General features: G+C 43.4%; 1 protein-coding gene across 2 annotated transcripts in view; it reads right to left on the bottom strand.

Annotated features, from left to right (window-relative positions):
- DHDDS (dehydrodolichyl diphosphate synthase subunit) overlaps positions 1–15,402 on the bottom strand; it is a 33,687-nt gene extending 18,285 nt beyond the window's left edge. For both annotated transcript variants that reach the window (XM_043909352.1, XM_043909353.1), the window contains exons 1-6: positions 15,329–15,402; positions 14,682–14,795; positions 12,899–13,015; positions 8,988–9,130; positions 5,493–5,609; positions 4,443–4,544 (exon numbers count right to left, since the gene is read on the bottom strand). In XM_043909352.1, coding sequence (XP_043765287.1) covers positions 4,443–4,544; positions 5,493–5,609; positions 8,988–9,130; positions 12,899–13,015; positions 14,682–14,744 — 542 coding nt within the window. In that variant the 5' untranslated portion in view covers positions 14,745–14,795; positions 15,329–15,402. The remainder of the gene's footprint in view (positions 1–4,442; positions 4,545–5,492; positions 5,610–8,987; positions 9,131–12,898; positions 13,016–14,681; positions 14,796–15,328) is intronic.

The following is a 15,402-nucleotide window of genomic DNA, read 5'->3' as shown; positions in this document are numbered from 1 at the left end:
TATGCATGTCTTATCACAAAAAAAAGTAAAAACATTTTCTGGAAGGATACTGGTACAAATATTCCACAAGATAATGGCTCCTCCCTAATAAACTACTTATTTCACGATATGGCCAACCTAAAATAAAATCAATTAAAAACCTATAATGGAGATACGACATCAGCTTTGGGAAGGGAGGCCTGGCAACAATGAGTATCAACAAGACAGTGAATGGCCTGTAAGCGAGAATAAGAACGTGTCACTGTGTTCCCAGTACCATCTAGGAAACACAGACCCTTTTCTAGAAGGTACAACTCAGAAATGCGCCCTGTAATAACAACATAGTACATTTCTCTAGCATTCAATTTATAAAGAAGATGGTGAAGAACATAGGCTTTGGAAGCAGATGCAACTGAGGTGGAGTCCAGGCTGTTCCACTAAGTTTATGTGACTTTAGGTTAGGCAGGGCAACTAACCTTTTTTTTTTTCTTTAATTTTTTGGCTGTGCCACATGGCATGCAGAATCTTTTTTTTTTGGCATGCAGAATCTTAATTCCCCCATCAGGGACTGAGCCCACACCCGATGCAGTGGAAGCACAGTTGTAACCACTGGACTGCCAGGGAAGTCCCAACTAATCTTTTTAAACCTTAGTTAACTGGGCTTCCCAGGTGGCACAGTAGTAAAGAATGCCAATACAGGAGATGCAGGACACGTGGGTTCGATCCAGGAAGATTGCCTGGAGAAGGGAATGGCAACCCACTCCAGTATTCTTGCCTAGGAAATCCCATGGACAGAGGAGCCTGGAGGGCTACAGCCCAAGGGGCTGCAAAGAGTCGGACATGACCGACCATGCACGCACCCATGCATATAACCAGTCTTAGGGCTTCTCTGGGGGCTCAATGGTAAAGAATCCTCTTGCCAATGCAGGAAACACAGGTTCAGTCCCTGAGTCAGGAAGATCCCCTGGAGAAGGAAATGGCAACCCACTCCAGCATTCTTGCCCAGAGAATTCCCATAGACAGAGGAGCCTGGCGGGGTACAGTCCATGAAGTCCATGAAGTCAGAGTCAGACACAACTTAGTGACTAAACAACATGAGTTGTCTTATAAAGTGGGACAAATAATAGTCACTACCTTAGGTGAAAATCAGATGAGACTATGCATGATAAACTCAGTCTTGTGCCTGCCTCATAAGATCTGATAACTGTTAGATATTAATTTTTATTTTTATACTTTGTTATTGCTTATTTCAACCTTCCTATAAGGCAGTCAGTATACCACAGTGAAAGACAGCACAGGCTCTGGAGCCAGGCTGGAAACCCTAGTCAGTGATGTGAACTTGGTTATTTAACCTCATGCTGTGTTGTGCTTAGTCGCTCAGTCGTGTCTGAGTCTTTGCAACCCCATGGACTGTAGCCCGCCAGGCTCCTCTGTCCATGAGGATTCACCAGGCAAGAATACTGGAGTGGGTTGCCATGCCCTTCTCCAGGGAATCTTCCCAACCGAGGGTTCGAACCAAGGTCTCCCGCACTGCGGGCAGATTCTTTACCAACTGAGCCACCAAAGAAGACCCATTTAACCTCACAGCGAGGTTCAATTTATAAAAACAGTATTTACCTCAAAGCGTCTAAGGATTATGAAGTATGTACGTGGACTGCTTATCAAATGCTGGCTGCACAGAAAGCGATTAGTAAACACTAGCAATTATTATTAACACTATTGACTTAAGGGGAAGACAGAGGCCTGCAGAGTGTTAAGACCTGCTCCAGAGAGTTTATTAACTATCATTTATGCTCAACCTAATTCCTTCTTCTGTAATTTGAGACTCAAAAAACAATCTATTAATATGGCTGCTAGAAAAAAAAAAATATACCCTGGAAGAAAGGAAAATGAGGAGCTGGACAGTGGTAATGAGAGAACAGAAAAATTCCAGTTATGAGAAGAGTAGAGCCTGGCTGTAGTGAACTCACTGACTCTGTTATAAATATGGATTTGCCTAAAACTGAAGAAGGGAAAGAGCACTAGGCTGATCAGGCCCCAATCTGAGCTGAACATCAAGCTTCCTGAACTGGTGGTTTGAGACACAGCCTCCTTACCCGAGTAACCTGCCCAGCCCACGCCAAGTCTGCATGACTAACCCACACAGGCAAGTTACTACACCACGCAGGGTAGAGAAAATGGATATGAGAAAACTTGCCAGGCAAAAAGCAGGAAGTCAGTGGCTATGCAATGTGGGAGGAATACAAATCACTCTGTACTAGGAGGCAAGATCAGAGTTCTAGTCCCAGGCATGAAGGCATATTAAATCTGCTTACTAAATAGCTTCTTTTCTTTTTAGCACAAATATTTGCAAATGCATAAAATGTTAACTATAAAGCACTAAGAATATAATGAACAACTACAGAATCATTCAAGAATCAGAAAGTTACCAGTAACTTGCATCTACTCATATATCCCTCATCTACTTATATCTCATCTTCCTGCCCAGCCCCATGCTGCCAACTTAACCTGTACCTTCACTTTTTCCACTAATAGCTAATTTTCGATCCATATTAACTGACGTCCACACTGTTTGATACTGTTGTTCCCACCCCACCTGCACTGATGAACACCTTCTTTACTTGGTCTCTGTAATAATGGCAGCTCTTTTGTTTCAACCTTTCTGATTGTTCATTCTCTTTTTCCCTTAAGGCTCCTTTTCCTCTACCCAGCCAGTTTTCCCCAAACTCCATCCACGGCCTTCTCTTCTTCTCACTCTAGAATCTCCTTAGATTCCTTAGGCCCTCTCTTTGCGTCAGTTACCCCAGCCCCACTCCTCCTCTCCACTGTAGACCTGCCACCTATGCTCAACAACTACAGGATCTCCTAGACCAGACTCCTGACCTTCTTCCTCAAACTGCATCCTCTCAGGGCTCTCAGCACAGTCAAGGGCACCACTGCCCTCCGTTGCGTAAGTCAAAGTCACCCATAACACCCACCTGGAGCCACCCTTAACACACCCTTTTCCCAGAGTCAGCCCACCGAGTCTTCTCGATTTGATCTGCTGCATTACTCTTGATGCACTCTGGTCTAGTTCACCATCACCACCATAATCTAAGCTCCCTTCCAAGTACTCTCTACTTGAATTATTCCCAACAGTATTTGTGCAACTAACAAGCTCCTCCCTCACATGACTGCCTCTTTCCCCAGCTATTACTTATCCTCCCACCCCCTTGGTAGGTCACTTATCATTCATTTCCTTTGGAGAGCCTTCCATACCAGGTCCATTCCTCTTAAGTATAAATTCTTACTGAACCACGCACCAATGCCTTTATCACGCTTATCATCAATATAATTTTATGCTGACTTGTATGATCTTGATAATGTTTGCTTTCCTTGCCAGAGCTCCATGAAAACAGGAAATATGTTTTTTTTATTCTTAGCACTATATCCTCTATATACAGCAATGTGCCTGGCCTTTAGTAGGCACTTAAAAAATATCTGTTTAAAGAATGAATGATTGATTGAAAGAATAAATTATATAGCACAGAAAGATCATTCAGCTATTGGGGAGAAGAAGGATTCATAAAATAGCCTTAAAAACTGTCTCTTTTTCTTCTTATATAATTTCATTCTCACTGAGAAACGTCTTCATTTTTTATTTAATTTCCCAGGAAAATAAAATTATATCCAAGAGGGAAGTCAAAAAAATTCCTGGGTCCCAAGACCCCATATGTCAGGACAAAAACTCTGGAATCAAGACAGTTTTTGATAGAAGTCCCAGCTCTGGCACTTGTTAGCAGAATGACCTTGGGAAGTCATTTCAATGTGAGCTCAGTTTTCTCATCTATAAAATGGAGAAAAGACTCAAATCTCTTACACTTAAGAATATTAATTTAATAAAATACAAAGCATAACATATTACCCAGGGTTTGTGGGGTTTTTTTCTACTTTATTTTACTATTGCTGTTGTTAGTTTACTAATATTATTACCAAAGGTTACACTCACAACAGAGACTGAGCAGACAGACGGCTTCCAAAGTCTCTCCCAGCTCTAAAAATCCCACCATGTTGTCAATGATGAACAACATTCTTTTTGAAAAATACCTGTATCTTGCATGAACTGTAACATGACAGGCCTAAAGGACAATACCCCCCAAAAGCTGCATTCCTGAAAACTCATTCCTAGAAAAACTCTGCCAAACGGCCAGGAGGGCATCATGTTTATTGCATGCCACAGTGTTGCTACCCTGCTATGCCATTTTTCTAGAACTTCTTGGTATGTGGCAAACACAGAGAAATTCTAAAGCAGGCTATAAGAAGTCATTCTGAAACTCTAAGTGAGGGGAATCACCCTCACCTTAATCTTTCCACATACATTCCTGATTTGACTTCCAACCCACGTACATGACTTAGGAGGGATTTTATGGTTCGGTGCGTGCCTGCTTTCCCTATCAGTCACCATGCTAAACAACTGTGGGTACCTGGGATCCAGCAGGCCTTGTTCCACTCCCCAGGCCATCTCTCTTACAGCATTGCTGATCTCATGACGGGATGTGTAAGCAAAACAGATGTTCAGGAAACACCTGAGAAGGGAAGAACAGAATAATTTACCAAGAGGGACAGGGAGTAAGAAGCAGAGTCCCTGATTACAGAGCACCCCTTCTGTGGTAGAACACACATCAAAGGTTAACCATGGATACTTCTGAAAGGCGAGATTATTAGTTTTTTGAGTTTTCCTATTTTCCTTGGGAAAAAACACATTAGTTTTGTAATAAGAAAAATACTAACTGATCCTTATTATTCACTTAATCTTCTTGCCTTCTGCTAGCACCTGGCTTTCAGAGGATGTGAATTCATTGTGATTATTAGAACAAGTAGAGAAGAATAGGAAGGAAATCTGATGTGAAACAAATCCACTGCCAAATATACATTACATTGCAAAGCCACACATAATGAAGTTTGGATTATTAAACTCTGTTCCCATCTGTAGCAGCATGTCCTCCTCAGGTCATCCCATCTATTGGTTAAAGCAGTGGGACAGAAAGAGAATTTCTTGAGGGATCTGTCTTCAGAGACAGGGACAAGGCCTGATACATTCCTACCCCATCCTCTGTCAATTAAAAAATACCCAAAACCACAAACATATATATTTAAACATGTATATATATATATATATACACATTATATGTATGTAAATAGGTGCATATATACATATATACACGCACAAATATATATGTATTTACATACTTAAATATGTGTGTGTGTATATATATGTATATATATAGGAGGGGGCAAGGCCCATGAAGGATGAAGAAAAGAAACTGCATGTGTGAACATACACTCATGTAACAGGTACTGCAGAAACATCTCCGTCTGCCCTACAGCTGAAGGAAGAAGCTTCTAAGCATCCGAAACCAACTCCTTATCGCCTCTTGTACCAAATGCAGGCCAAGAAAGGCCCAGGAAGTCTCCCTAAAGTCAGACGGAGTCAAAGGTTGATACAGGCCCTAGAGGGAAATCAGAAGACTTACTTGTTGTAGCTCCTGGTGGTCTGCACAGCCTGTGCGACCAGCTCCTGGAGATCCAAGGGCAACAGATGCAGATCACCCAGCACCCGGATACATACCCCATGCTTCTGCAGTTTCTCCCTGATCAGGGGGGAAAGGAGGCAGGTTTGGGAGTTGGGAGAGAGCACCTGCTGAGCTGGAGAGAGCAAAGTGCTTAGATAATATTCAATTACCAGTGTGAGTGCTTTCCTGTGTGTCAGGCACCATACCACATGTATTATTTCACTGCATGCCTTCAACGACCGGGAAAGGAATTTAGCACATTCCCTGTTCTACAGCGGGAAACGAGGCTCAGGCAGAATAGGCTGAGGCTCAGATAGGGATTGCCCAAGGTCAAACAGCCATCAAGAGCTGGGTCAGGTCTGAAACCTAGGTCTGTCTGATTTGAAAACCCAAACTTCTTTACCACATATTACACTGCCTCACGTGTCCCTGTTGGCAAGCTGCATCACACGGATTCCATGCTATCTGTCTCATTTTGACAGGCGAACAAACTCAAGGGCAGGAGTTGTATTACAGGTTACTTTTGTTAACTTCTCGTGAACTGTAAGTATAGCAACATCTAACATTAATTATATGTTTGTTAATTGCCAGATATTGGTCTGGTCTTCCCTGATAGCTCAGTTGGTAAAGAATCCGCCTGCAATGCAGGAGACCCCGGTTTCATTCCTGGGCCAGGAAGATTCACTGGAGAAGGGATAGGCTACCCACTCCAGGATTCTTGGGCTTCCCTTGTGGCTCAGCTGGTAAAGAAACCACCTGCAATGCAGAAACCTGGGTTCAATCCCTGGGTTGGGAAGATCCCCTGGAGAAGGGAAAGGATACCCACTCCGGTGTTCTGGCCTGGAGAACAGTCCATGGGGTTGCAAAGAGTCGGACACCATTGAGGAACTTTCACTTATTCAGACATTGGTCTAAGTGTTTTACAGGCACTCCATTTTTACATCTACCTTTGAGACAGACACCATTACCATTCCCCTTTTACAGATGAAGAAACTGAGGCCCAGGGAGGTGAATTTGTTCAAGATCTGACAGCTGGTGAGTAGAAAGTCAGATAAGGAATCAAGGCAGTCTGGTTCAAGGGCCTGTTTTTTTAATCACAACATTACACTGCCTCCACATAGTAACTCCCAAACGGCAGAGTGAGCATGAACTCACTGTTCCCTAGTCAGCTTCTTGAACTTGGGAATGCTTAGGAGAAACAGAATGACTAATGTTTGGAAAACAGGAGCTCCGTAACAAGAAGTATACTGTGGGGCGAGGTTATCTGGCAGGTTCTGGAGAACCCTGATCCAGAGTTGAAGGCTGCACTCACAGCCTTTCCACCCTGCAACCCTCAACCACATTTCTTCCAAGAGTGAGCAAGATCTAATCACCTAATTTTGAGAACCCACTTCAGTGATAGTAGACAAATGTATACTCAGAATCAAGGCAATATTTGAATAAGAATACCTAGATTTGGGAATTCCTTGACAGTCCAGTTTTTAGGACTCTGTGCTTCCACTGCAAGGGGCACAGGTTCAATCCCTGGTCAGGGAACTAAGATCCCGCATGCCCTGGGATGCGGCCAAAAAAGAGAAAGAATACTTAGATTCAAGCCCTAGTGCTACTGCTTACTATCTGACCTAGCATAACTGCTGAGCCTCGCTGAGCCTCTTACCTTGTAAACTGGGGGTGCTAATCATCTCTGCCATTCTGGGAAAGTGCCACACTGTGAGAATACACATGACCTGAAGGAGGTCTACAAGGAAGGAGTTGTGAAAGTGCTGGCAAGGAGCCAGGAGATCTGGGTTCCCAGCCTGGTTCTGCCACTAGTTTGCTGTGTGACCATGGGCAAACCTTTCTCTTCTTTCCACAAGGGTTAGTTTCCCAACTGATGAAACCAAACTAGACCAGTGGTTTTCCAAACTTCTTTTAGCCAAACAACTCTTTCTTTGAATCAAATCTAACAGATGTCCAATATATAATCAAATCTAACAGATGTCCAATATATAAGACAGATAAACATAAAGCAGCACTGTATACCATGTTCCTTCTGGGTCCTTGCATGCCCACCCGTCACAACACTGGGGTTGTGGCACACTATAGGAAAACCACTGCTAAGGTTTCTTCTTGCTGCATCCAGGACTTCATAACCTAAGACCATGTCCTCTACTACTGACTGATTAGAACAATCTCAGGAGCACCTTTTAAGAACTGTAAGATTACCTCCTGTTTCTTGGAGTGCAGTATAGTAGACAACAGCTTAGCTCCAGAGTCAGAAAGATTCTGTGTGTTTTGGCTCTGTCTCTCTGATAGCTGTGCAACCCAAGATACACACCTAAACGGCTGGTTTTTACTTTATTCCTCTCTACAACTGGGATAATAATACCTTTCTCACAGGATAATGAGAATATTAAATGAGAATCCACATCAGGCTCAGGGCCTGACACATAGTATAAGCACTTTAAAAAGGCAAGATTAGTGTGAAATACAGAAGAATCTGAACACCTGGAATGTGTCCCCATTACCTCTGTCCCCAGTCCCTTGGGTGTGACTTCTGAGCCCCAAAGGAGGCAGTAATGTCTGTGGCCCAGAGTCTCACCATCTTAACATGGACAGAGAAGCCTGGCTACTCTCCCCTCACCCAGACCCACACAGGGACAGAAGTGACAGAACTGTCCTAGGCCCAGCTCTGCTAGAGCTCTAAGCATTCTGTTCTCTCATCTGCCTGGTCCTGGAGTGAGGAGGAGCTGGGCAGAGAATGGTTGTTATGAAGACTTTGGGGCAGCCCGGGCTGGAGAGAGATGCACACTTTGAAGCAAATAATTTCCACCAAACTTCCTCTTTGTCCCCTTCTGGCTTTGCTCCCCAAGTTAAGGCTTAAACATAGTGACAGATAAGACTAGTACTGACTTATCCCCATAAAGGCCTTTTGTGCATCATCCATTCCCTTCCAACGGAATATACAGGGAAGTGTAGTAGCTTTTTAGGGATGACTGCACCACAGAAAATGACTTTTTCAAAGTTTCTCTTACTCTGCTTCCCTGATCACAGCTTACTGGTCCCAGGATAGAAATCTGATCCAAGGTGGGCTGCTTAGAACTAGAACCAATTAGGGTTTTAGTTCATTCTGGGCTGCACTCCTAAAGCAGACAAAGCTGGTCTGTGGAGCAAAAGAAGTAAATGCCCAAGGAAGCATTTAGAATCCATTATCTAATGGATTTCACTTCTTAACTTCAGTTTTACCTGAGGCTGGCCGTACTTGTCCTTGAATTCTATGAAATACCTCTGTACCCTCAAATAAACGTTTCCTTTGAAAAAAAAGAAAAACTAGCTTGTCATACTTGCCACTGAAGAGGTCCTATTAACAGCAGAAAGATTTAGAGTTCCTTAACTAGCCCCAGAAAAGAGAGCTGAGGGTTAGGATAAGGCTGGAGGTGGTGGAAGGACACACGTGCCCCTCTGATAGCATCTTACTGTTCTTCCATCAGGCGGCTAAACTTCTCCCGGGCCAGATCCATTAGCCCGTCTACTTCACTCTTGGAGCGTTTGAAGTTCTCGATGCTGAACGCATAGACCGTCACCTCCAGGATGCCCAAGTTCAAACACCAACGCAGAGTCTGAGGGGGAGAAGGCAAGGAGCTAGGATACAAGGAAGAGCAGGAAGGGAAACAGGACATGCCTCAGCCCCGACTCAGTGCTGGAAGTGGGAGACAGACTTTTTTCCTTCCCACTCTGGGTAAAGCTAGGTTAATACCAATGCTTCTGTCAGAATAATGAACCAAACAAGCAGAAAGCCACCACTTGAGAGACTGAAAAATGCGAACTTAATGAGTATTATTATGCTGATGCTACTGTGGTTTACTGGAAAGAACTCTTCGCTGAGAGAGTGAAGTTCTAGGTCCTAGCCCCTGACTCCATCATGCACTTGCTATGTGACTGCCGGCATATCATTTAACCTCTCAGGGCCTAAATCCCCTTATCTGTGAAAGGGCATCACAATCCATCCCTCACCAGGTGGCTAAAGGTATATAAGAACACAGGTATTACTGCCCACAACATCATTATTCCAGAAGACTGAGAGGCTGATGAGTTAGAAGACAAGCAACAACTGCACAACTGTGGAGCATTTAAGTCTCCAAAGTGTTTTCACAGACATTATTTCATTTGATTCTTCAAGCAACCCTTTGAGAAAGGCATTACTGTTTTCATGCCGACTTTACAGATAGTAAAACTGAGGCTCGGAAAATGAAGAAATATATCAAAAGTCCACAGCTCTACTGTATGAATCCATTATATGAGGTTCTAGAACAGCAGAAACTCATCTGGAGTGACAGAAATCAGAACAGTGGTTGCCTGTAGAGCGGCAGAGGAGGTAGCACAGGGTTTCACGGGGAGGGGCACGAAGGAACCTTCTAGAAAGATGGAAACGTTCTATGTCTTGACAGAGGTGTGGAGTAGACTCATGAGTGCAACTGTCAAAACCCCAAATTTGTGCACTTCCCTGTATGAAATGACACCTCAAAGGAAAGAGAAGTAAAACTCAAATTTAAACTCAGCCTTCTGGTACTTCTTGAATCCAGTGACACTGAAGGTGGAGAACAAACTGGAGCTGAGACAGGGCCTAGAGGTTAACGCCTATGACACAAATCACAGCAAGATCCGCTATAACCCACCTCTTAGAATAATGGAAATAAAAACAAAAAGAAACAAGTGGGACCCATCTAAACTTAAAAGGTTTTGCACAGCAAAAGAAACTATAAACAAGGTGAAAAGACAACCCTCAGAATGGAAGGAAATAATAGCAAATGAAACTGACAAAGGATTAATTTCCAAAATATACAAGCAGCTCATACAACTCAATAGCAGAAAAACAATCAACCCAATCAAAAAGTGGGCAAAAGACATCCAGATGGCTAATAAATACATCAAAAAGATGCTCAACATCATTATTAGAGAAATGCAAGTCAAAACTACAATGAGATATCACCTCACACCGGTCAGAATGGCCATTATCAAAAAATTTACAAACAACAAGTGCTGGAAAGGGTGTGGAGAAAACGGAACCCTCTTTTACCGTTGGTACTCTTGATAAAAGTGAAAGAGGAGAGTGAAAAAGCTGGCTTAAAGCTCAACATTCAGAAAACTAAGATCACGGCATCCGGACCCACCACTTCATGGCAAATAGATGGGGAAACAGCGGAAACAGTGGCTGACTTTATTTTTCTGGGCTCCAAAATCACTGCAGGTGGTGACTGCAGCCATGAAATTAAGACACTGACTCCTTGGAAGGAAAGTTATGACCAACCTAGACAGCATATTAAAAAGCAGAGACATTACTTTGTCAACAAAGGTCCGTCTAGTCAAGGCTATGATTTTTCCAGTGGTCATGTATGGATGTGAGAGTTGGACTATAAAGAAAGTTGAGCGTCCAAGAATTGATACTTTTGAACTGTGGTGTTAGAAAAGACTCTTGAGAGCCCCCTGGACTGCAAGGAGATCCAACCAGTCCATCCTAAAGGAAATCAGTCCTGGGTGTTCATTGGCAGGACTGATTTTGAAGCTGAAACTCCAATACTTTTGCCACCTGATGCAAAGAGCTGACTCATTTGAAAAGACCCTGATGCTGGGAAAGATTGAGGGCAGGAGGAGAAGGGGATGACAGAGGATGAGATGGTTGGATGGCATCACCGACTCGAGGAACATGGGTTTGGGTGAACTCTGGGAGTTGGTGATGGACAGGGAGGCCTGGCGTGCTGCGGTTCATGGGGTCGCAAAGAGTCGGACATGACTGAGTGAATGAACTAAACTGAACTCAACTGTACTGTTGGTTGGAATGTAAATTGATACAGCCACTATGGAAGACAATATGGAGATTCCTTAAAAAACTATGAATAAAACTATCATGGGCTTCCCTGGTAGCTCAGCTGGTAAAGAATCTGCCTGCAATGCAGGAGACACCAGTTCAATTCCTGGGTTGGGAAGATCTCCTAGAGAAGGGATAGGCTACCCACTCCAGTACTCATGGGCTTCCCTGGTGGCTCAGCTGGTAAAGAATCTGTCTGCAATGCGGGAGATCCGGGTTTGATCCCTGGGTTGGGAAGATCAGCTGGAGAAGGGAACTACCCACTCCAGTATGTCCAGGAAGTCAGTATGGAGATTCCTTAAAAAACTATGAATAAAACTATCATACAACCCAGCAATACCATTACCAGGCATATACCCTGAGGAAACCATAATTGAAAAAGATACATGCACACTAGTGTTTATTGCAGCACTATTTACAACAGCTAGGACATGGAAGCAACCAAGATGTCCATAGGCAAATGAATGGATAAAGAAGCTGTGGTATATATACACAATGGAATATTACTCAGCCAAAAAAAGGGACACATTTGAGTGAATTCTAATTAGGTGGATGAACCTAGAGCATATTATATAGAGTGAAGAAAGTCAGAAAAACAAATATCATATATTAACACATATATATGGAACCTAGAAAAATGGTACTGATGAACTGATTTGCAGAGCAGCAATGGAGACACAGACACAGAGAACAGACTTATGGACATGGGTAGGGGGGTGGAGAAGGAGAGGGTGGGATGAATGGAGAGAGTAGCATAGAAACATATACACTACCATATGTAAAACAGATAGCCAATGAAAATTTGCTATGACTCAGGGAACCCAAACCCCCTAAAACAACCTAGAGGGGTGGGAAGGGGGAGGGAGGTTCAAGAGGGAGGACATATGTATACCTATGGCTAATTCATGTTGATATATGGCAAAAACCAACACAGTATTCCTGAAACTCCAGTACTTTGGCCACCTGATGCGAAGAACTGATTCATTGGAAAAGACCCTGATGCTGGGAAAGACTGAAGGCGAGAGAAGGGGATGACAGAAGATGAGATGGTTGGATGGCATCACCAACTCAATGGACATGAGTTCAGTAAGCTCCAGGAGTTGGTGATGGACAGGGAGGCCTGGCATGCTGCAGTCCATGGGGTTGCAAAGAGTTGGACATGACCGAACTGAACTGAAAAATAAATAATTTTTTTCAAAAGCTATAGATATAATTTTATGGATGTTAAGTCATGTTGAACATACTATAAGGACTAGGATGAGGCACAGAAAAATATAAACTGTTGATTAAAGTGGTAAAAGGAGACAATTTTGTTCTTATATCAAATATTTTGTGATGATTCCCTAGACGATTTAATTTTTTGTAAATGTTGATATGAGACTTATAGCTAGCAAACAAGCAAGGAAGAAAACAAACAGCTATAAAAGCACTCTCAAACCACAGCAAACTCAGGGCTTGGTTTTTTAGCCATAATCCAATTCTCACCAGACCATTCACCCTTGATTCTGCCACCCACACCCACCTCTGCCAGTTTGTTGAAGCCCTGTGAGTGGCCCTCCTGCCGCTCCACTTGGCACTTCTTAGCATAGCGACGGTTCCCATCCATTATAAACGCAATGTGTTTGGGCATGGGGCCTGCCTGTGAGGTAAGAAGACAAACGGACACATCACATAATACTCAGAGATAAAAGGAGACAATATGCCAAACTGATAGGCTTGAGTTATATGATAAAAGTCCTGAGGAAGAGAATCGGGTATTCTGTACTTTTTTGCTCAATACATAAGCAGTAAGCACTTCTATTTATTTTTATTTATGTGTTTATTGAGCACTTACTACATGTCAAATACTATGCTGGATTTTTTATACTTCACCTTTTTTTTTTCATCATACACACATGTGAAGTAAATAGTATTATCTTCATTTTACACATGAGAAAACTGAGGCTCAGAGAGGTCAAGTGACCTGCACCAGTTACACAGCCGAGAAGAGACAAAGTGAGGATTCACATGGAGGTCTATGTGCTTCCAGAGTACGTGTCTTAACCACATGCCCTTAACCACCAGCTTGGTTTCATTAGCTTTCAACTGGAAGACATAGGAGGGATGGTGATGGATGTGGTGAAATGTAGAAGGCATCCTCCTCATAAAACAGGCACCCACTTCCATCTGAGTCCTGTCACACATGAATAGAGGTCTAAAATTGTTGGATCTTCTTATTTCACAAGAGAAGACACTCAAGATTTTTATAAAAATTTCAATGTCAGGAGACACTTCAAAACAAAAGGCATTTGGGAGGCAAACAAAACTTCTTATCTGGCTTAGAGCAGCGTTACGTTGTCCATCATAGCAAAAATTCACTCCTTGAACTATTTTCCCTCACTGGAGGGTTTCTTCATAGACCGCTTGCCCTGCAACTCTCTGACATTTTCTATTTTTGTCCCCTACATAGAGGCCTCCCCCCCAAAAAAAATTCCAATAAAGTCATGAAGTTTGTTCTTCCCAACACAAGACTGCAGTGATTCCCTAAGGAGATGCTTTCCATTTCCTGCACTGTCTGAGATCACTTGGCATTTTTTGTGTGTGGGGAGGTGGGGTTCAAGGCTTACTCATAAATTCACTGCTACCTGCTGCTTGGCAGCCTGGGGCTGAAACCAAGCTGACTGGCTCCAATCTCAAACCTTTCATATGCAGAGGATATAACTTTGCTGTGATTCCTAGAGAAAAAGCTGAGGGAAGATCTGGGGGAACCAAGGAGAATGTAGGAAACAGAGTGATTATAGTCTTCAAATGGCTGAAAGGCACCCCCAACAATAGTAATTAAAAACTGCTAGACACTGTGGTGAGTGCTTTCTATGTAGTTTCATCTAATCCTCAAAACCACCATATAAAGTCACATGGTTAGTATATGACAGAATAGGACTTTCATTCATAGTCTGCCTCCAGATCCCAAACTCTTAACCATTATGCTCTACCATCACATCAAAGCAAGATTAGTTATTTTATCTAAACCCAGAAGACAGTACTAGGAATAACCGATCAAAGTTCTACGGAAACAAATTTCAGGAAGACCTAACAGCCCGTACTGCCCAGTGATACGGGGAGGTCCTAGGTTTCCTGAAAACGCGGGAGTTAGGACAGTAATTTGCCAGAAACATAGACTTGCAATTCTAAGACTCTTTCACACCACTGCTAAATTCTATTATAAATCCATAAACGTCAGGGATTACTCAACTTTAATAACAGGTTTTGATATAAGATTACCCAACAAACCAAAAGGCCAGCTGGTGCTGTCCGCCACTGCTCACCTTTATGATATTGGCACAGAACCGCTCCCAAAATGACAGCTCTCCTTCTTTGACCCATGACATAATTCTTGCCCCGGAGAAGCAGCCCAGGACGATTAGACACCAACCAGGTAACTGTGTATAAACAAGAAAGAGAATCAGAAGTCACCACGCCGGCAAACAACTACGTCTGACTTGCAACTACGCCAAAAACGGTAGAGAGCACCCAGCATTAGAAGCCAAAGGCACTGGTCTAAGCCTCTAGTCTTTCTCCACCCAGACTTATAAGACAACAGGACTTTGAGGGCAGAGGCCTTTTCTTGGCTCCACGGGCTTGGTGGAGCTTGCTGCTATCCCCTTCTCCTTCAGTGTCTGCACCGCCTTTTTCTGAACATCTATTGAAAACGTCAGCTTTCAGTCACATCGTAGTGCCTACATCCTGATCCTTCCCCCTTCTTCCTTTTCCATCCTCCCCAAGGCAGCTTCCGACTTTCGGTGCTCCAGGTCGACAACCCTTTCAGCTACTGCACCCGTTACCTCCTAGCCTAGAGCTTTCCCAATTATTTACTCTCTCACTGTCTCTTCCACTGTCCCTTTTGCCCGTCCCACAGCTGCCTCTCGCCCAGTCAATCCCTCTCCTCCAGTCCACCCCACCCTGAATCCAGCACCTTGACGAGCTCTGCCAGCGCCTTCCAACTGCTCCAGTGGACCGACACTTCCTCACGACGTGGCGCTGGAAGAA

The sequence above is a fragment of the Cervus elaphus genome, chromosome 8 (assembly GCF_910594005.1).
Source record: "Cervus elaphus chromosome 8, mCerEla1.1, whole genome shotgun sequence".
Classification (NCBI taxonomy): domain Eukaryota; kingdom Metazoa; phylum Chordata; class Mammalia; order Artiodactyla; family Cervidae; genus Cervus; species Cervus elaphus.
This window is presented reverse-complemented; position numbering and strand designations above follow the sequence as displayed.